General features: G+C 55.3%; 1 protein-coding gene across 1 annotated transcript; it reads right to left on the bottom strand.

Moving 5' to 3' along the window:
• Positions 1-16,908: 16,908 nt before the first annotated feature.
• On the bottom strand, positions 16,909-20,178 carry MAFB (MAF bZIP transcription factor B). The gene has a single exon (XM_049650792.1). It carries the CDS (start codon positions 19,802-19,804, stop codon positions 18,833-18,835), a length of 972 nt encoding a protein of 323 aa, XP_049506749.1. The 5' UTR covers positions 19,805-20,178; the 3' UTR covers positions 16,909-18,832.
• Positions 20,179-21,315: the final 1,137 nt, after the last annotated feature.

The following is a 21,315-nucleotide window of genomic DNA, read 5'->3' as shown; positions in this document are numbered from 1 at the left end:
CTCGGGTCATCTGGCCAGGTTGGGGCAACTCTGAAAGTGCGGCGAGGTACGGATGGGGCTCTGCCCTCACACTGCCCTGTGTGTCTGTCGGGACAACGCTCCCTGTCTGAGCCTCCAATTTCCTCCTCTGGAAAGCATTCTGAGGACCGTGCACAATGACACATGACATTCCTGGGACAGTGTTGGGCATAGAGCAAAAACTCAATTGGTGTTTCATTACACCCGTTCCACACCCCTGGGACGTGAAGGTCGGGCTCACATTTACGACAGCCGTTGGAGTGTGAGACAGGGTTGTGTGTGTCTGTGTGTGTGTGTGTGTGTGTGTGTGTGGAGGAAAGCGTGTGAACATGTGAGCGTGAAGGTGTGTAAAAGAATACTCCCCTGCACGGAAAACTTAGCCCTGTGCTCTCTCCTCCGGGCCAAGGCCTCCCGCCAAGTCGAAAGGCCCAAGCAGGCGTACCCACAGACCCCATCCTTCTGGGAGCCTGACCACCGTGAGATGCCCCGGGCAGGACACTTCTTTGAAGTTTCCTGTCACACACATTCTGCTCCACATATCATCCACTGCTGCTCTGTGATAAAGAACAACGTTTCAAGCGGCAGCTCTTTGGAACACTATACAACTGTTAAAAAGGTAAGCCAGACTTTGTACAGGCGAGATGTCGAAACCCTATGAAGCAAAAGGAAAAAGGGAGTTTCATAACCCTGGGTATAGGTTGGACCCATTCGGGTTAAAAAAGAAGTGCCCCTCTTGCCAAGTGTCAGAAACGCAAATGCTTTCAAGGTACGAGGCAGAAAGTGGGCGGATAGAAGACTCCAGCGGGGGGATTCAGACCAAGTCATGTGGGGCAGGGGGCCTCCACATCAAACATTCAAATGCCAGCTCTCAAGGTGGACAGTCAGCTTTTGGCCTCTGGAGTCTGTAGAAGGGTGTGTGTGTGTGTGTGTCTGTGTGTGTGTGTGTGTGTGTGTGTGTGTGTGTCTGGGAGGGGTATAGAAATGACGGTTTTACAGTGGGAATGTCGGGTTTCAGAGCCTCTAGCCCTTTCCTTTTCTGTTTACACTTTGCCTTTCCTTAATCTTTTGAAACAAGCTTACACAGGTATCACAAAAGTCTCAGTACGGTTTTAAGCTTAAAAACCAATATTTCTCTAACCATAAAAAATGAAGACACAGAGGTAAATACACACTCAAATATTTGTGCAAAGCTGGTGCACACCAGGAAACCCGATGATGCCGACGCGGCGAGGGCACCTGACGGGGACACCGACCCAGGCTGGGCAGGAATCTGGGCTGCCTCCTCCAGCCTCAGGGGTGGCTGGGCCCTGCCCAGGCAGTCACCGTCCGGGCCTCGGGGAAGGTCAGCAGGGTCTGGTGCTGAGACGCGAGTGTCCCGGGGCCTGCGCACTCCAGTGAGCTCACGCTCACACACCCGTGCGCCGCTCCGCAAACACCCTGTGTGATGCGAACGTTCCGTCCTCGGCGGGCACCGGTCTAAGAGACGACAGATCAGGCGTCCGTGGCTGACTCTGCCCTTTGCCTACTGAGACGTGCCATTTTCACTCTCTGACCTTTGATTTCTCCATCTGCCAAATGAGGATAAAAGATGATGCATGAAAAATGCCCAGCGCAGTAGCTGCCCAGTCAACAGGGTTTCTAAAGAAGCAAGGTCCTAGCCTCTCCCCGGGCCCTGGCCTCCAGCCAGGTAGGAGTTCGTCATCAGAAGTAGGCGGGCTGCCCAGAGAGAGCAGAGTCCACTGGTCTTATCAGGCCAGCCTGATCCGGCCCCACAGAGAGCTGGCCTCTGCCCTCTGACTACCTACATCTGAATAGTTCTGGGACATGTACCACATGATCCCGTGGCCCTAAGGCTGAGGGTCTTCCCTGCCTGCCTGAAGGAAAGCAAGATATCCCCATTTTGTAGATGGGAGCTCAGAGAGGCTCTGTAACGTCTACTCATACATCTGTCTTCATTCATTCGTTCATTTGGTGTTTAAATGAGATACTAATAAGGACCAGGCACTGTGTTAGGCCCAGGGCAGGAGGAAGAAGCAGTAAACCGCACCTACAATGTCCTTGCCATCACAGGATCAGGACCAGCTTCATGGGCATGGGACCTGTGCCGTCACAGGGGGCCTTGCAGCTAGAAGGGGCAATGCTCACTCTGTCGCCATCTTAAACTTCTTCATAATTGTGAAACAAGAGCCCCCCCACCCCCCGATCCTCATTTTGCACGGGGCCCTGAAAATCATGTAAGTGATGGAGTCAAGAGGTCACGAAACTGAATAACCAGTCCCCAGGAGATAAAATGTACAGGGAAAGGAACCTGAGCAAACCTTGGAGAGGTTGGGGCGGGAGGGATGGTAATGGGCGGGGGATGCTTGAGCTGCGCTGTGACTTTCCTAAGAGAGCATCTTTCTGGCTGAGCCTGACAAATGAGTCAAAACTGACCTGGTAAAGACGTAGAAAGATAAGATGAATTATAGTTTTCTTAACTCCAGAAAAGAGTCCTGGTCTTACAGGACCTTACAGTACGGACCATTACGAGGTTTCGTTCAATTCATTCATTCATTCATTCCACTCATTCATTCATTCATGCATTCGGCCGATATATTTCAAGCACTCACTCCGCAGCAAGTACTGAGCAGGCCAGCAGAACAGTACAGGACAAAACAGACCAGACCTTATGACACATGTGTCCTAGCAGGAAAATGGCCGTTAACACAACTTATTGCGCAGAATTATGTATCTATTCCTGGGGTTTGCGTGAGGAAGATGTACAGGATACTAAGGAGCACATGATGGGGACTGAGCTGTGTTGGGGGACACTTCCTGCCCCACCCGGGGCAGGCACAGGGGAGACCCTGGGAGAACGTGGGCTTGGGGGGTCCTGTCTCTGAATTCTGTTCCACTGCGGACATCGGCTGGGCCCTGCTGACTCCAGGAGGCACCATGCCAGCAACCACCTGGCCGTTCCCTGGTCCCAGGGGCGGTGGGTGGACCTGGGGAGGAGCTAGCCCCGGGCCGGGAGAGGGCAGGAGAGCAATAAAAAGTGTAATTAAAGGGAGACAGCTTTCAGAAGGAGGGCGAGAGAGAGGCTAGGCCTTCTGACCAACAACAGTATGTCTGGGACTTCTGTCACAAATGTCAAGCCACCTTCAGAGCCCTCTAAGCAGGTGCCCCATGTTACAGTAGAAGAAACGAAGTCTCGGACAGGCTAAGCAACCACCTAAGGTCACAGTGAAATTGGCAGCAGCATCCAGTCTCTGACTCCCAGAGCAAGATGCTGCCTCCACTCACCTCCTCCCTGACCAGAATCTCTCCAGGTACATGGCAGTCCTCCAGGGAGATTTCCCTCCAGCCCCAGAACCAGCAATGCCTACATTTCTCCTGAGCAGTGGGTTTCTTTGTGTTTCTTTAAGGAGCACTGTAGGGTCTCAAAGTCGATCTTTTTTCCCTCTTCCCATTGGCCGCCAGGAAGCCCAGAGTCCACATGGGGGCCCATCACAACACAACTTTATATCGGATGGGAACCGTAACGTCACTCCTGTTCAACCTCACTCTTCTACGCTGCTTTTAATTTTCTATTTTTTACTAATTTGTGATATGGTTTGGCTCCCCCCGCTACCCCCAGCCACATTAAGCCGCCTTCAACCTTTTCAGCATTCTCTACGTGACTGCTTCCTCCCCGCCTGTCTGCAGAGAGCCTTCTCTGACTCCTCCCGCACGACGCCCAGGTGATGTCGCCTGACTCCCTATCCTCACCCTTTCTCCCCGTTCGAGCTCCCACCACACCCTGACCGGCAACCCAGCACCCAAATTCTAATTTCCGGGGAAGCACACGCTTCTTGGCCCAGCTTGGGTCAGGTGTCCACTCGCAGTTCAAGCAGCCGCGTCCGCGTGCCGGACCATGCAAAGGGACACGTGTGGGGGGCTGCGTGTCCCAGAAGCAACATGGCAGCTAACACCCTAACTCGTCATCATAGTCAACCCCTTAGGACCTGCGTGCAGCCTCCTCTTTCCAATCCTCGCCATCTTCCTGCACCTCCCTCTCCAGCCAAATAGGGCACCTGGATAATCCAATTGCTGTTCCGGAAACTTCCTCCGCTGCCGCCTGTGGGATTTCACCCAGGCTGACTCCTCTCCCAGGGCAGCCCCTTCCTCCAGCTCCTTCTGTCTGTCCCGGTGGATCACCAACCCAAATGCTGCCTCCTCCCTTTCCTAAGCCTGCTTGGTCCGGTCCAGCAGTTCTGGTCCTCCCCCTGCTCCCATTCGGTGCCAACTGTCCCCCCTGTGCTGTGTCTATTTCCACCCTGCACCACGAGTTCCCACAAGGCTCTGACAGCCTTCTCAGGATGCTGGACTGCCAGACGGCAGGGACGCCAAAGCAGGAGGCAAAGCCACGTCCCTTGAGGACAGACGGACCTCAGTTCAAATCCTGACTCAGCCACTTCGCAGGAGGACTTGGGCACACCCCTGCTGGCTGGGAAGGAGCCAAGTGTCATCACCGGGAGGCAGACTCTGGGGCGCAGGGCCCGTTGCTCACCCACTACCCCGAGTGCCTTGAGAGGGACAGGCCAAAGCTGACAGTGTTTTGTGAACAGAGAGGCCAAGGCAGGGGTCGTTGGGGCAGGACTTGAATTCGGAGCCATGTTACCTTGGGTGATGCCTGGAGACTTCACCGGACGTTTCTCGAAGGTCTGAGCTTGGAGTGCCTTAGAAATCTCCTAACCAGCCAATTTTCCTCTGGAAAAGTAAGTGGGTACCGAAAATGGCGGACAAGGTAAGGATCACGAGAGTGAAGACGGAGACGATGATGGCGGCCATGAGCTAACACACAGAGCACTACGTATCCACGGTTGTAAGCGCCTTCTGACACAACCCTGTGAGGCGGGGGCAAATATTACCACCCCATTTTACAGACGAAGACACTAAGACGGGGAGCAGTGAAGTAACTGGTCCAGAATCACACAGCCAGAGCATGTTGGAACGGGCACTCTGGTTACAGAGTCTGCACCCCTACCTGTAATATGACTAACTAGATTTACACTACAGTGAAAATAGCTATCGCTATTTATCAAGCCCCTACTATGGCCGGGAACCGTGCTAAGCACTCTCTGCAGGCACAAAAGAGATTCAGCTCTGACAGGATCAGAGTTCCCATTCAGCTGATAGAAAATCTGAAACCTCCAGGTGAAAGCAGCCTTTCCACGGGGCCAGTAAGTTCAGACGTGGCCGTCATACCCAGCCAGCCTGACTCCGGGCCCCCCATCTTAACCACAGACACGCTGTGGTTCTGCAGCTGTGTATACGTGTGCACACACGCTCTTGCATAAGTCCACGTGCACATGCACACATGTGTACCAGGCCACGCTTGCCCCACGCAGACTGATGGAAACACAGCTTCCAAAACGCAACGGTGCTGTCACCACGTGAGGGACCCCAGCCCTTGGCCTGAAGACTCAAGATGTTCTCTCCAAAAAGTGGCTCCCTAAGTGGGAGGCAAGTTTGCATAGCGACCATGCCAGAAAATGCTGGCAAGCCCTGTCAGTCAAGGCTCCCTGGGCTCTGAGCATCTGGAAAAAGCCGGTGGGGGTGAGAATATTCGCACTCGGGGCTGAAACTCCAGCTTCTTTCCCACAGTACGTTCACAGCTGTAAATCCTACTTCCCAGGAGCTCCTGCTGGGGTTTGCACACCGCCTTCCAGGGGCCTTCCCTGCCAATCAATTTCGGTGTGAATTCAGCCAGAGATCCCGGCCAGCAGAACCGGTTAGACCTGCCTGACAGTCTCCGTGTTGCAATGCAGGAGTCTGGGCTTGCGGCTAAGTCTATCCTTCCAGATTGCTTCTGGGAGCATTTCCTGAAGTCCCACCTCCTTCCCAGCCCTCTCCCGAGCTCGCATCTTCCTGGGGTGACCCCTGACCAGACCAGCCCTGCCTGCGGTAACCACAGCACCCACCAGCCACCAGACATCTCCGCACATCCCTCCTGCAGCCGGAAGAAGAGGGCAACATATTCTCCACTTTACCAAGAGGCAACGGAGGCTCAGAGAGGTGAACTGAATTCCCCAGGTCCCCAGAGCCAGGGAGAGGAGGTGCTGGGTTTACACCCAGGTCTGTCTGGCTCCACAACCCGAATTTCTTCTAGCCGCCACCCCCCCCCCCCGCTTCAGCTCCAGTGAGGGTTTCAGAAACCAGACAAGGTCTTCTTTTTGGCATCTGTGACCCAGAAGTGATTGAGGAGATGACCTAGAGAGGGGTGGATTAGGGGTGGCAGAGAACTTCATGGAGAAACAGCTCAGGTCAAGGGGCAGAGAGGCTGGAGAAGCCAAGGCAGGTGCTGGGGTCAGTGTGGCCAGAGTTCAGGATGTCGAGTGAAGAAGAGAGGGGCAAAGGCTCACAATGCAGGGCCCTGAAGGCCAGGCCATAGGATCTGGAATAGGTCCTGGATGTGATGGAGAGCCATAGATGGTTTCTGAGCAGGACTAGTTGCCAGTATCTCAGAAAAAATTAATGTGAAAGCAATGTCTCTCCTCATCCCAAGAAAAGAAAACTATACCTACGTACCACGACAGATGTTAACTAGACTTACTATGGTGATCGTTTTGCAATATATACAAATATTGAATCATTATGTTGCACACCTGAAACTAATATAAAGTTACGTGTTAATTATACCTCAATAAAAAGAATTTTGTAAAAAAAGCAATGTCCCTAGTGGAGCACAGGTGGCTCAAAAGGATGCTGGAGGGTGGTCTGGAGGGATGGGAGGTGCTCTCTTCTCAGAGTCAAGTTTTCACTGAATAAAACCCCAGAAGCATTTTTCACGCAGTTACAAACTCTACCTCACCTATCATCCAACCCCCAGGCTTAAGAGCATAATAGTTAAAAGCACAGACTCTGGATAAGAGCCTGCATTTGAATCCCAGCACTGCCACTTACTAGCGGTGCATCCTTGGGCAAGTTGTTTAACCTCATCCAGCAAAGGGCGACTATCTCCCTGCCTCCTAGAGTTAGTATAAGGGTTACGTGAGCTAATAGCTGCAAAAGCACTTCACTGCCAGGCGTACGGAAAGCGTTTGGAAGATAGGGACCTTTGGGGCCACAGCCCCTGGTCTGCCCCTCAGAGGTGGAGACAGGATGAGCCTGACATGGAGCCTGACCCGGGTCCTGGTCACCACCGAGTGCTTTGCCACCCACGTACCATCGCTTTAACAAGTCCTGGCAGAATCCCAGGAACCAAAGCCAGGCTCACAGGTCTGCAATCTGCAGAATGAATCCAGTACATGGCAACAATTTCATCGGATTCAACCTAATGTTTCCACTTTTTGAGAGCAGGATTTCTGGAGCCCTCTTAGTCTGGTGCATTCTCCTCCCACAGGCAAATGGAGCAAGGAAGGCAGGCCATCCAGGAAAACCCAACGGAATCAACCTTTTTGGCCATCTCGAGCAAAAGAAGGGTGTTTTAGATATATGAAGGCTGATTTCCAACTGATACGTGACTTCCCTACTATATAAAAGTATACAACCCAGGGAGCGGTCACTCCCTGATGACTCTGAAAGAGACAGAAGCTGGATGGGCAGGCACATATGGGTTCCCTTTGAGGTTTTCATCTGAGGGTCAGGACAGACTCTTCCCAGGGGCCTCTGTGCTTTGCTCCTGCCCTTTGACCTTCCCCAATTCGCCCCAGAATCTGGCTCAGCGTCTTGGACTGCCAGAGCCACGGTGTAGGGGAAACTGAAATTTGAAGCATTGCTCTCTTCCGGGACAAGGACAAACTAGTGGGGCTGTTGCTTTTGCAAACAAGACAGTGACGAGACCAGAGGTAAGTTTCTGGAAGAGGACCCTGGCAGTCTGCGAGGGGCCAGTCCAGGGTGGGGCCTGGAAAGCGAGTTTATGAGACTCTGGGAACTGACCCAGAACAAAGTGGGGACATTCCAAACTGAGTTGCGGTGGTGGAAAAAGCCAGAAGCGTGCATCACAGAGGGGATATGAAAGCAGGTCTGCCCCCAAGAAACTGGCTTATTTCTCAAGAACTAGGACAGCACGAACTTGGAAAGGCTCACTTGCCAGTGGTCTTAGCCGTCACCTGGAGACACACTCTCTCCCAGCTCTGCTCGGAAACAGGAGTCCCCTGACTCTATTTACCTAGCTGTGAAATGGCTCTGATGCCTGATCCTTTCCAGGATGAGGTAAAGAGCCAAAAGTCCTAAAGAATGCAAGAGGGTGGGGTGGGGCCCAGGGCTGCTCACAGATGTGTATCAATTTCCCAGCCCCAATTATCCAAAAGAAATGTCCTCTGGAATCATGTCAACCTCTCTTCCTCTATATTCCACTTTTATCTGTTTTTTTGTTTTTTTTTAAGGTTCATTTACTTTGAGAGAGAGTGAGCATGAGCGGGGAAGGAGCAGAGGGAGAGGGAGAGAGAGAATCTTAAGCAGCCTCCATGCTCAGCACAGAGCCCAATCCAGGCCTCGATCTCATGACCACGAGATCATGACCTGAGCCGAAATCAAGAGTCTGACACCTAACCAAACTGGAGCACCCAGGCCCCCCTGCCTTCCACTTTTAGAAAGCCTCTTCCTGCATCAATGAAACACAAAGCAAGAGCTTGGGGGAGGTTGATTTTGACTTGAGGACACTGAATACAATCTTTTCTGGATGTTTACAAAGTGTTTACCAAGGAGCCCGCTCTCCAAACCCTAGCAATTGCTTAAAACAAGAAAGCTGTTGATTTGCGCAGTGTTTTCTTTAAAAAAAAAAAAATCATCACAAATGTTAGATTTAGAGACATTATTTCTTTTTAAAAATAACTTGTCAAGGGTACAAAGTATTTAGGAGGTTTTCTTCTCAGCTCAGAAAGCAACAGGGAAAGGAGCCTTTTTTTCTGCATGAGACTAAAAGGGGGGGGGGGGGGGGAGGGGTGGATAAATTGGAGAAGGGAGGGGGATCAGAAACAGGAGTGAGGCTGGTTAGTTCCCTGCCCTCTGAATCCCAACAAGATTCATCTCTGATCCACCCACCCCTGCCTTTTTCTCTTCAAAGACCCACCAAGAATCTAGAGGGAACAACCAGACTGAGTTCTGTTCTGCACCCCCTCCCAGCCTTCCCTCCCTCCTGTCCCGCCCCCCCCCACCGCCCAGTGCTCCCTGACCTGCCTCTCATATCAGATGTCAGCCTCTCTCTTCACACACAGATACCAGAATGTGTCCCAAAGGGTACCACTGAGGGATGCAAGATTTTAGTGGATGATACACAAACAATGTTGTTGTTTTTTTTTAATTAGCAGTATGTATTTTAAGGAGTATCAAAAAACTAGATACTGATAGATGATTGATAGATAGATAGATAGATAGATGATAGATAGCTAGGACCTCAAAGCCATGCTTTCACAGACATTACCCCTTTCCTTTTTAAGTACATTTTATTCAACACATATTCATTCAACCAATTACTGGGTTATTGGGGTCTTACTGAGTGCCAGACACCACTCATAGTGCTTAGGGACATGGGTGAACAAAAGTCATCAGACATTGACCTCACAGAGCTTATGTGCTGGCAGGAAAAAGCAGAAAATAAGCCATAGATGAATAAATAATCCAGTGTTCCAAGGTGATTAGCATTAGGTGGGGAGGGGTGAGAAGAAAAGGGACAGTAGAGCAGAATAAGGCAGGTCTGGAGCACCCAGGGAGGCGGGAGGGAGCAGGTTGCCAGATCAGGTAGGGTGGTCAGGATAAACCTCATCAGGAAGGGGAGACAGATCTGAGCAAGGAAGTGAAGGGGGTGAGGGAGCTGGCCACAGCTCTCTCTGAAATAAGATGGTGCAGGCAGAGGGAGTACCAAGCACATGTCCTGAGCAAGGAGAAAGAAATTTCCCATTCCAGAAAGAAATTTAGACCTAAAATGTTCTTCCCTTACCCATCGGACTTGGATAATGCTTATCCAGGCTTCATATCCTAGCTCAAATATCACCCCCTCCAGGAAGCCCTCCCTGATCACTCTCCCCAGGCTAGGTCAGCTTCACTTCAGTACAGATGCTCTCAAAGATCCGGGTTGCTTTCTCCTTTTGAAACTCTACACCGATTCCTGTTACATCTAACTGCTCGCACGCTCTCTCTTTCCTGCTAGACTGTAAACTCCACGAGGATCGTTTGCTGGGATTATTTCTGGTTTTGTTCATTGTTGTATTGCCAACACCTAGCACAATGCCTGGCATATGGAAGACACACAACAGATGTTTGTTCAGCGATTGAATGGATAGTCTTAGGTGGCAGGCCCGGAAGCAGATTATTCGCTGAACGCAGGATTGTAGCAGTTGTGGAGAACTGGGACAGTAGGCTCCTTTGGGACCCAAAGTTTTGGTGGGCCAGAGCAGCTCCAGAAGCTGGAGCCCCTGCCATAGCAAACCTGGATCAGCCCAGGAGCCCCACCTCTCTCTCGCACCCACCTGTTCACAAGCCGCCCCCCACAGGCCGTCTTGCCAGGATAGCTTGTCTTCACTGGAGAAGCCAAGTCTCAGATATTCAAGAAGCTTTTGCTCCCCCTTCAACTCTGCACCTGCAGCAGCGATGTTGAAAGGCTTCCTTTTGAAGCATTCAGGAGAATCCTAGGAGTGGCGACCAACCTGGGCACATCTGCTGGGCTGCCTGGCCAGGCACGGAGTGGGCCCTGTGCACCAGCATAAAAGTGACCCTCACGGTGGTCATACTGTACAATCATATCGTATGGCTTGGCTGTGACAGGTAACATGCAGCGGTACATGATTGACAGGGGCTTGTGGGGCGAGCTTTCCTCTCTTGCTTCCAGAGCTTTCCTCTCTTGCTTCCAGATCTCCAGTGCTTCATATAAATATTTATGGGAGTCTGGGCCTCCATTAACCCCACCACTGCCACATTTCACTTGTTACACGGTGCTTGGGGGGGGGGGGGGGGGGGGGCGGTGTGAAGGCCAGTGCCCGATACACAAAGCACGTATGTCTGTGGATGAGAACATGTAAAGATGATCATGGACCCAAATGCATTTTGTCAGGGTGTTTACACGTATGTAATCCTTGGCTTTCAATGCAAGCATAAATCCATACAGGTATATGCACAATCGTGTGCCTTTCGTGCACACGGTGTGAGAGTGCAGATACAGCAGATAAACGCATGGGGATTTAAGCGTGTGGACATACATGCCTGCCTGCCTCTGTGAATTTAAGTGCGAGCTGCATACGTGTTTATGCGTGTGCCTGCCTTAAGAGTGTAAGCACATCTGTGTGCAGGTTCGAAGTTTCCATACTGCACCAGAAACAGCTTTGGTTAAACTAAGGATGATTCCATCAAAACTGCCTCACCTAGAGGCTGCTGCTTTTATAGACACTTGCTCTGCTAATTATGATCCATTTGCTGGAAAGTTCAACTGAGAACAGACGAAAGGTGAGGGGTCTGTTGATTATGAAAAGCATCAATGTCCCAAGCTAGCAATGCCCAAGTGGGCCCCCACACACACACACACGCACACACACACACACACACACACGCACACCCCAGGACCACCATAAGCTGCTGGCTTCTCCGTGAGAGACTGATGCTGTAGTTTCCCTCTGATCCCCTTATGTTTGTCCTGCTGTATCTCCAGGAGCCCATCGTCCATCTGTGTGTCTGGGCAGGGAGACTTGTGGGTGGAAAATGGTAATTATACCCCCAAGGAAAGAGACTACCCTGTGCAAAGGGAATTAGAAAGGAAACTCTCCTCCACAAGGGCTATCTGCCACCCCTCCATATTTTCCCCCACGCTCTTCACCACCACCACCCCCCTCAGGTGTTTCAGATAAGGGATGTGAACTTGTGGAATTTGATGCCAAAAATACAAATTTTGGTATCGGGGGGGGACTCAAGGTTTACATCTTCTGCTGGGCAAGAGGTGCCTGGTCTGGGCCTACTTCTCCGTCTTCATGGACAACAGTAGCCCACACTTCGGAGAATTAAGTGAACCATTTTAACAGGACTAACCTCATGATCTGGCCACACCTCTTGTGCCCCATGACCTCGTGAACTCGCTGCCCCTTGTCCGTGCAAAGGGACATGTGTACCGGGCTCCAGCTCCCAGGACACCGAGGAGGGCCGATGCCGAGCCTTGCATTGGGGGATGCAGCCCTTTGCGGCCCACTCAGGGAAAGCAGAGCTGAGTCCCCAAGACCAATCCAAGCCCAGGGCCTCGCCTGAGTAGGAAACAGGTGCACGTAACCCTGGCAGGGTCGAGGCAGTGAAAGTGACATGAGAAGAAACAAGGGGACTTGAGAGTGAGCTCCTGATTCCCGATGGAGTCACAGGCCAGGCTCAATGCCTGCCTTGCTCTCTCCAGCTCTGAAATGAGCACCCCTAAGCTTCCCACCCCCCTGCCTGTTTACTGAAAGAAGTGTAAGCCCCTGTAAAATGCACAGAGCCCCACAGGGAAGGCACGGCGATAGAAGCTTTGAATTTGTGGACTTCTGCCCCTTTCTCACACCAAAACTGGCTTCTTCCAGAAAGTATCAGGCCTCTTCCCATTGCTTCTGCGGCTGCCCCTCCAGCCTGAGGACAGGATCCCCTTTTTTGATACAAATAAAAAGGAATGTGTAACAAGCGGCTGCTACTTTACAGGAAAATAACTTCACAGGCAAAGAATGCAGAAAGGCATTCTGAATTTTGCCTCGGAACAAACCCTTATTAATAATTTAGGTGGTTTTCCAAATTGGAGCGGCAACTTATCTCATACATTTAATTTCTTGCAGGTGAGAACAGTCAGCTCTGATCTTCTTATCTAAATTCATCTTTTAAGGTAATTTGTGTCGCACGATGGAAAAGGGGACTTTAGATACTGGAGAGACATAAGGTGTGGAAAATACACGGGGAACACGACGAAGGCGTGCAAAGCACAGAGAATGTGTGCTCCCCAGCTGAGAGGAATGCTCTCCGTGGTCTGGATGCCTGCTCCTAGGGGCAGACACAGAAGAAGGGACAAAATTCTAGCAGCAGCCTTCTCCAACAGAAAGCTAGTCCTCTGAGCCAGGTAAGCGCCAGCCTGGGAAGCCTTACCGTGACTTCCTCCGACAAGCCCGTCCACCCTGGATCAGGGACTCTCCCTTCACTGCAAGCTGGCAAGTCTCCTCAGAGGATTGCGCTGGGCCCAAGCTTGGGAGCAGCTCTAGGAACCAGACTGACTTCTTCTAGGAGGGCTGCTGTTAGAAAAGACGGTGTCTGCAAAAGGCGCCTTTTGAGGACTTTTATTTTGGTGGGGGGAGGAGGAGCAGAGTAAACCTCTAATCCTCCCTTCCTTACATAACAAATCCAAACACTGCTATCTCTGGGATGGAAGGCCAGGCCAGCAGACAGCAGGCTGTACAGGGAAGGGTTACGCAAGAAGCCACTTCTGGGTTTTCCTTTCTGAAAACAGAGGGGCAACGAAGCGGGGTTTGCATCTGCAAGCCTGCAAGGGCCCCGCTGGAATCTCCCAAGCCAGCTGTTTCCAGGGCCCTACCGAGACCGAACTTGAGTAGGGGTGGGTGGCAGAGGGAGTGCAGGGTTTGCCTGGCATGGCAAAAGCTGTGACTCTAGTCACAGAAAAAGCCCAATAAATGACCACACTGGTGTGGTTCCTGGCACGCCCACGCTAGGCCTAAGAGGACAGGCGTGCCAGGAGAGTGGGTGGCATGGAGGTGGGCACCTCTGCCCAGGACTGGGATTGGCCCTGCCACAACAGTGCCCAGAGACCCTGGATCTAAGGAAGGCGGGCTGGGACCAATAGAGGGATGTGGGTCTGGGGCCCAGCCCCAGCTGCGCCGGCTTCTGCCACGGAGGGCCCGGCTTGGCCGGCGGGGATCCTGCAAGTGGTCGATCCCCACCAGCCGGGCTGCGGGCGGACGACGCGAGGGAAGGCTGGGGAGTTGAAGCCGTCCAGGCGGGAGAGCCCAGAGCCACTGGCTTGGCCCGGTGCCCCACGGAGGCTCGGGGACCCCGGAGCCCGACTCTACCCCCTCGCCGCCGCTGCCCGCACTTACCGGACACCGCGGCCCCGGCTGCCTTAGCCCTTCCTCGCCTGGCGGAGTCTGAAGGCAGAAGGGACGTGGGGCCAAAACGCAGGGAGAAAGTTTTCTGCAGTGAAGAGTTCGCCAAGGAAGGGCTGAAGGAAAGGGAAATGGCAAAGAGTAGAGCCGCGGGAGACCCCACCGAGCGGGGCTGCAGCCGCCACCCCTGCGCGCGGGCCGGGACCCCAGGCTGCAGGTTCGCCGCGCCGAACGCCAACCCGACCCCTCACGGAAGGTGGCGGCGGCCGATCCCGCCCGCACGGCCTCCCGCACTTTTGTGCCCCCCGGGGGGGGGGGGCGTGGGGGCTTCGCTCCCGCGACCCGACGGGGGCCGCCCCAGCCAGGGATTCGGCCCGGAGCGAGCCACCGTCCCGGGGCCGTGTGCGTCTCGCTCGGCGTGCGTCCCCGGCTGCAGGCGCCAGCCTGTCTACGTGGGACCAGTGCGGGCAGGGACGAGTCCCGGCGCATGGAGATGTGGCCCCTGGGGTCCTGGAGGAGCGCGAGGACCCCGCGAGCAGGGCGCAGCGGCGGGAACCGAAGAGGAGCCGCGGGGCCGGGCCGGGCCGGGCCGGAGGGCCTCGGGACCCAGTTCGCTCTTCCTGCGCTCGCGGGCGCCGGCTCCGCGGCGTGGTGGCGGGTCGGGACGGCGGGCTGCGGGCTGAGACACGGCCAGGGCCTGCCCGCCCCGGAGTCTCTCGAGGTCCCGGCCCCCTCCGGTGCGCCGCCCGCTCTGCCCGGCTCTCGCCCGCGTGCGTCCCGGGGCCGATTGGTTCCCAAACAGCGGGTGGGTGCTGGGACTGACAGCGCCCGCCCGCGAGGGCGTCGGTGTGGGTGCTGTGTGTGTGTGTGTGTGTGTGTGTGTGTAGGAGTGCGAGGTGTGGTTGTAGGCTTCTCAGAGATGCAATTGGTCACTCTGAAACTGCCTGACCCACCATGTCATTCTAGATGCTGGTCCCTCACTGGGTTGGTGTCTGTGTTTCCGTGCTCTGGGGAAGGGAAACCAACGCCTTGGAGTCTGTGACCCTCCCCAGCCCAGAGGCTTTTTCAAGCAGAGTCCAGGTGGCTCTAGAAGTGGAAGAAGCCAGTCCGTTTGGGATTATTCCAAAGGGAGTCAAACCTCCGCCAAATGGAACCCAGGTGACCCCCTTGGTCTCCAGGTTCGTACAGCGGGGTTTCTTCAAGCACTCAGCCTGGCCAAAACCGCTTTCGCCCCACAGGGGATACACTTGTACATTTGGCCGTGCTCTTATCAGATTTGTGAACGTGCCCTTGAACACACAATTACCCAACTAATCACACCCCCTTGCTCCTTCATCCATGTGCACTCAGGTAGAGCGACTTCACAGGCAGACGCGGCCACCATCCCTCTCCCCGGCCACAGCCAAAGCCTTCTGTGCCAGCCGTATCTTTGGGTTGGTGAAATGACCTGGGCCTTGGAACTTAATTCAAGCTTGAATTCTACTAAACAACACCAAAACGCTATTAAATGCAAATCACTGCTGGTAGTATTTGCATCCTTACTTTCCAGATTTTTTTCCCCTGGTCTGTCCTTACCAGACCGGGACCACCACGCCCAGGATTCCGGGAATCCCAGGCCAAAATCTATTCCCTGCTAGTTTCAGCCTTCCCTTCCTTCTCCCTGGCTCTTCCCAGCTCTAGTTCCAAGATCTGCTGCTGGGGTTTCTGACCTCTCCCCATTCAGGTCCTGAAGTTCCATGTTAGGAACTCTGGGCCACAGAACCCCAGGGCTGGAAGGCTGAGTCTCTTGGACTATAGATATCGGGTCTGAAGATACCAGAAGCCCGTTGGACCCAGCCACTGCCAAAGGAGCAGAGAAGCTTTCTGGATTTGGGGGCAGGGGTGGGTAATCCCACTCCAACTCTCAGAAATATCTGAGGCCAACTCTGAATTATAGACAGGACTGCAAGAAGGCTGAGAGGGGTTTTGGGTAACCTAGACGGGAGATCTTGACTCTTCTGAGCGTCTGGAAAAGGGAAGGTCTGGGCCCACCTCCCAGTCAAGGATGTCCAGTTTGCAGGGTGGCTACACCAGAATGGTGCCCCAAGCCCCCTCTACCTCCCAGTTTGGCAAGTTACTGAAATCCTGGTCAGGACATGCAGTGCCCTTCTGTGGGTCTGAGGGCTCCAGGCCTGAGTGGCATGTGTGCCCACGGCACGCCACCCCCCAGAAAATAGGTCCGCAGGAAGGGCTTCCTGTCTGAAGAGCCTTACCCTGAAAGCCCTGGTGCTGGGTTCCACCTGCTTCTCCAAGTCCTGGGGAAGGAGGCACAGGCCTCCACTCAGGGCAGGCAGGCGTTCTCACTCTGGGCAGCAAGATACGCTGGGCAGGAGAAAGTTGAGAGCCTTGCAGCCCAGGGAGGAAGGCCAGAGTGGCAGGGCCAACTGAGCCTGATTGCCAAAAAGACCCCTGTTTCCCCATCAGGAAGCTCCGGCTTCTGGGCTTCTTGGGATCGGGCCGATCTGTACCTCAGAGCCCGCAGGCTAGCAGGCCAGTCCTGATCCTCAAGCCTGAAAGCCTCCCCAAAATGTGTCCCCTCTCAGCTCACAAACCCGCTCCCAAATGAGGTCTCTACCTAGAGTGAGAAGCAGGAACATATTTGGGGCTCATGTACATACACACTCACAAGCAAGGGAGAGAGTTGCCCAGACCTGGTCTGTTTCTCCATTGGCCAGGGAGGGTGAGTGTCCCCAAAGTGATTCGACTCTTAAAAAGGCAAGAGAAGAAAGTCAAAGTCAGGCGCACGCAGAATCCTCTAAATAAACACCATTTCCATGGGTTTAATAAGCAAAATAGGAAACCATTTTAATAACCAAAAAACAGAAACCAGTCTGAATAAAACTACAATAGACTAGGTTTTAATATTTTCATATCATAAGCAGGGTTTGAAATTGATCCCTTATTTTACATGAAATAAAAACAAATTTCTGTTGCAGCAAATTTGATTTCAACACAGTTGAATCCGTAAAAACCGAAGCTCGTTTCTGATGCAGGACGAATATCCACAATATTTAAAACTGCAAGCACCATGCGGTTCATACAATCTTGTTATTACTGTTAATTTATCAACTAATACAAACTCAAAAATGCATCCGGCCAGCAGCGCCAGCAATCTCAAATGGGAACTAAAAAATACGCTTTCGTTTTGGTATTTTTGTCAGTGCAACTTAAATCCTTTTACTGACCTGCAGGAAAAAAAAAGGTAATAAAGAAAAACACCCAGATTTTCCCTATAACTACTATACAACTGAAGGGGGTGGGAGGGGAACTCACCTGCTAGCTCAAAAGCAGGGAAAGAAACACACAGAACGTGTTGGTCTAAAGGACGCGCTTGAAAGTTGCAAAATTACTTGCCAATGGTTGAGTTTCGGTAGGTTCAGCACACGTTTGGGTCACCATTGGACAGTGTCCGGGCTGGTGAAGCCACTCACCCTAAGAGCACCGCAGCCACAGCAATTAGTGTGGATGGACCTGGAGGGCTGTGAAGGGACCCTGGGGTGATTCCGACTGCATTAAAAAGCACATAAGATCTGTTTTCCTTTCCGTTCTTGTTAAGGGTGTCAGTTTGGGACACCCAAATTAGCAAGGTAGGAGTGAAGACATTCCTGGGCCGTGCTCCTCCCGGGTGCAGAACTGGGCAGCTACCCTGTCCTGATATTCAGGAACTGGGACCCGGGTCCTCTTTCTGTCGACACCCACAAAACTGAAAACTGAAGCGGAAGGGACAAGAGGACCAAATGGAGACGGGGAGAGGGGAGAAAACATGCAACTTCCAAGGGTGCCCCAAGACAAAGTTGTTTTCTGGTGCAAAATGCCCAGAACTTTTTTTTTTTTTTTTTTACTTACAAAAAAATAATGCCATAATAATAAACCCAAACGAAGACACTCAGCTTGCTGCCACGTTCTCTAAGCTGTTTGGCGGGGCGGTATTTACAAGCCGACAGCCGGGACTGAACCCCGGCAAGCAGCCGCCGGAGTTTCTGAACTGCCATCCCTTCTCACTCAAAGAAACAAGGGGGTTATGATCCATGATCAACAACATGCTAAAAGTTAAACAAGAAAATGGTACAAAATAGAAATTATTACCATACATGTCCAGCATGCAGGATTAATATTTTTAATGCAGATTTTCGTATTTTTTCTATATAATGGAGCAGGCAATAAAACTGATGAGAATTGCGCGCAGAACGTCCTAACTGAGGCCCGCGTCTCGGGGCTGAGAGCCAGTGTTCTCCGGACCCTGGACAGACAGGTCCGTCTGTCCTTCCTTCCTTCCTTCCTTCGCTCAGCCTCGCCTCGCGCCTGCCGGACGCCAGGGTCCCTCTCCTCTCCTCTCCTCGCTGCTCTCTTCCTGGGTTGGACTGCGCTCCGGGCCGCGACGCAGCGGCCCCGGCTTAACGCGCAAAGTTCAGAAAGCCAGGAGTCTCCAGACGGCCTTGGCGACTCCTCGGGACTATGCCTCGCCGCCCTCCAGCCTGGAGGAAAGTTGCTCCGGGACTTCCCACCCCCTCGTCTGGCTCTGGCTCTGCTCGAGTCTAGGAGGCGGCGCTGGCGCGCGCCGCTCTCCTCTTGGCCAAGGTCCCCTGCCTGCCCGCGCGCCCTCCCGTCGCCCGCGTCCCGCGCGCCCTTCCTCCCTCTCCCTCAAGTCAAACAGGTCAAGGCTGGGGCCGTGGCAGGGACAGGGTCCGGGGGGAGTCCGGGGCGGGGGACACGGGACGGGGAGTCCGGGCCCGGGGCATAGGGCGGGGGCCGGGACCGGCCACGACTCACAGAAAGAACTCGGGAGAGGAGGGGCTGTCGCTGGTGGAGCCCGCCTCCCTGAAGCCGGAGTTGGCGAGTTTCTCGCACTTGACCTTGTAGGCGTCTCTTTCGCGGGCCAGCCGGGACACCTCCTGCTTAAGCTGCTCCACCTGCTGAATGAGCTGCGTCTTCTCGTTCTCCAGGTGGTGTTTCTGCTGGACGCGTTTATACCTGCACGACTGGGCGTAGCCCCGGTTCTTCAGGGTCCGCCGCTTCTGCTTCAGGCGGATCACCTCGTCCTTGGTGAAGCCCCGCAGGTGGCGGTTCAGCTCGCGCACGGACATGGACACAAGCTGGTCGTCGGAGAAGCGGTCCTCCACGCTGCCGCTACCACCAGCCGCCGTCGCCGCGGCGGCCGCGTGCGGCCCGGGCCCGGGGTGGCTGGTGGGCAGCTGCTGCGCTGGGCTGGCTGCGCTGGACGGCGGCGGCGACGCTTGGTGATGGTGGTGATGGTGCGGGTGCGCGTGCGGGCCCAGCTCGTCGTGGGGCACGCCGGCGCCCGGGTATGCGTGGTGCGGGTGTGGGTGGTGGTGGTGGTGATGGTGGTGCGCGCCGCGGAAGCCGTCGAAGCTCTGCAACGGCTGTGGCACCGGGTGCGAGCCGATGAGCGCCTCCACCGCATCCTCAGGCGTCAGGTTGAGCGCCTCGGGGTTCATCTGCTGGTAGTTGCTCGCCATCCAGTACAGGTCCTCGAGGTGAGTCTTCTGTTCGGTCGGGCTGAAGCTGGGCGACGAGGGCACCGAGCTACACGGCGTGCTGAGTGGTGTGGATGACACCGAGCCGGCTGGCTGCAGGCGCGTGCAGGGCCGGCCCGGGCGCTCCGCGCGCCCCAGCGGCTCCTTCTTTACGTCGAACTTGAGCAGGTCGAAGTCGTTGACGTACTCCATGGCCAGCGGGCTGGTGGGCAGCTCGGGCCCCATGCTCAGCTCCGCGGCCATCGCTGACGCGAGGCGCAGCCGCCGCTGCCGCCCGGGAAACTTTGCGGCCGGCCGGGGCGCGCCGAGCCGAGAGCAGGGGCGAAGAGCCGCGAGCCCGGGAGGCGGGGAGCCGAGGGCGCAGCGGGCCGGGGCCGCCGGCCAAGCCTTTGTCTGGGGACGCGGCGGCGCGCCGGAGAGTCCCGAGGCTGCCTGCGCCGCCCCAGAGCTCGGGGCTGTGGCCGCGCCGGGGCCGGGCCGAGTCGGGAGGGGCGGAGAAGCAAGCGGGGCGCGCGGCTGGGCGGAGGGGAGGCGCCGGGCAAGCGCCCGCCGCTCGCTCTCTAGCTCTCCTGCTCTTGGGCTCTCTCGGTCGCAGCCGCTCGCAGCCCGGCGGCGCAGCTGTGCTGGCTCCGGCGCCGCCGCCGCCTTTTATCGCCTTCCTGATGTCACCGGGGCGCGGGGGCCAGGGCGGCCCAGAGCTCTGGCCAATGGCTGCACGGCCCCCGCGGCCCGGCGGCGCAGGGCGGGGCGCGCCTGACAGCTCCTCCGCCCCCCCGCGTCAGCTGACTGGCGGCCCGAGCCGCCGGAGAGCCGCGGAGGCCTGGCCGAGGGCTGGAGCCCAGTGGGACGGCGGGCCCCGGCCCAGCCCCCAACACCCTCCAGGTCCCGGTCCCCGCCCGCTTGCCTTTGGGGCGCGCCCCCCCCTCCGTGGGCCTGGCCGCCGCTTCCACCCCCTTCGCGTGCTCCCCTCGCTCTTTACCCCTCGCTCCCCACCCCCAGCCCCTGTCACCCCCAAGGAGGCTCAAAAGGAACGCCGGGACGACACCTCTCGGGCCCTTTGTTCCCCAGCGTCCCCCGCCCAGTGGGGGACGTTCCGTGCGCCGCGCGGCTGCGGGGCCGTGCGAGTGTGTGCCGTGCGTGGCTGCCTGTGTTTCCGCAGGTCTGCGCGTAATTTGTGTGCTGGGGGTGGGTTTGCGGCTCCAAGAGTTGTGTTCAAATCCAACTCTGAGCCTCAGGGGACCCTCGGGCTAAGCAGGGGCAGTTCCCCTCCTGGCGGCTGCAGGGGCCGAGACCCGAGATGGGACTCCCTTGCCCAGCCGCTCCCCGCGCTCGCCCCACGCACAAAAGCACAGGATGAAGGAAGCGGGGAAAGAATCGGCCGTAAGGCTCTGGTTTCCTTTCCCCAGCCCGACGCACGGAGCCCTGAGCTCCGGAGGGTTGGGGCTGAGGCTAGCTCAGGACGGTGCTCCGGGTGGCTCTCGGCTGCTGGGGAACCGACCCTGTTTTTGTTTGAACGTTTTGTAACGATTTAGCAGATCTCGGCGTCAGCGGGCCGCGAGAGGCTCAAACAGGCATAAAGTGCGACCCCAAGTGGCCACTGTGCGCAAAGGCGCGCGGAACAGCCCGGCCCGCGACTGGAATGCTTGGACGACGCTTCGGACCCAGCTGGGTCTTCCTAACCGGTCCAACCCGGGCCAGCCCAGAACGGAGGCTGTGTGTGCACCGGGGCCCAGGACAGGTTCCCCTAGAGCCAC

This window comes from Panthera uncia (genome assembly GCF_023721935.1).
Source record: "Panthera uncia isolate 11264 chromosome A3 unlocalized genomic scaffold, Puncia_PCG_1.0 HiC_scaffold_11, whole genome shotgun sequence".
Taxonomy (NCBI): domain Eukaryota; kingdom Metazoa; phylum Chordata; class Mammalia; order Carnivora; family Felidae; genus Panthera; species Panthera uncia.
Note: the sequence above shows the minus strand (reverse complement) of the source record. Positions and strands in the feature narration are given on the sequence as shown.

Bases quoted from the DNA above. Each gene is read 5' to 3' on its own strand.
- MAFB (XM_049650792.1), bottom strand. From the start codon at position 19,804: ATGGCCGCGGAGCTGAGCATGGGGCCCGAGCTGCCCACCAGCCCGCTG.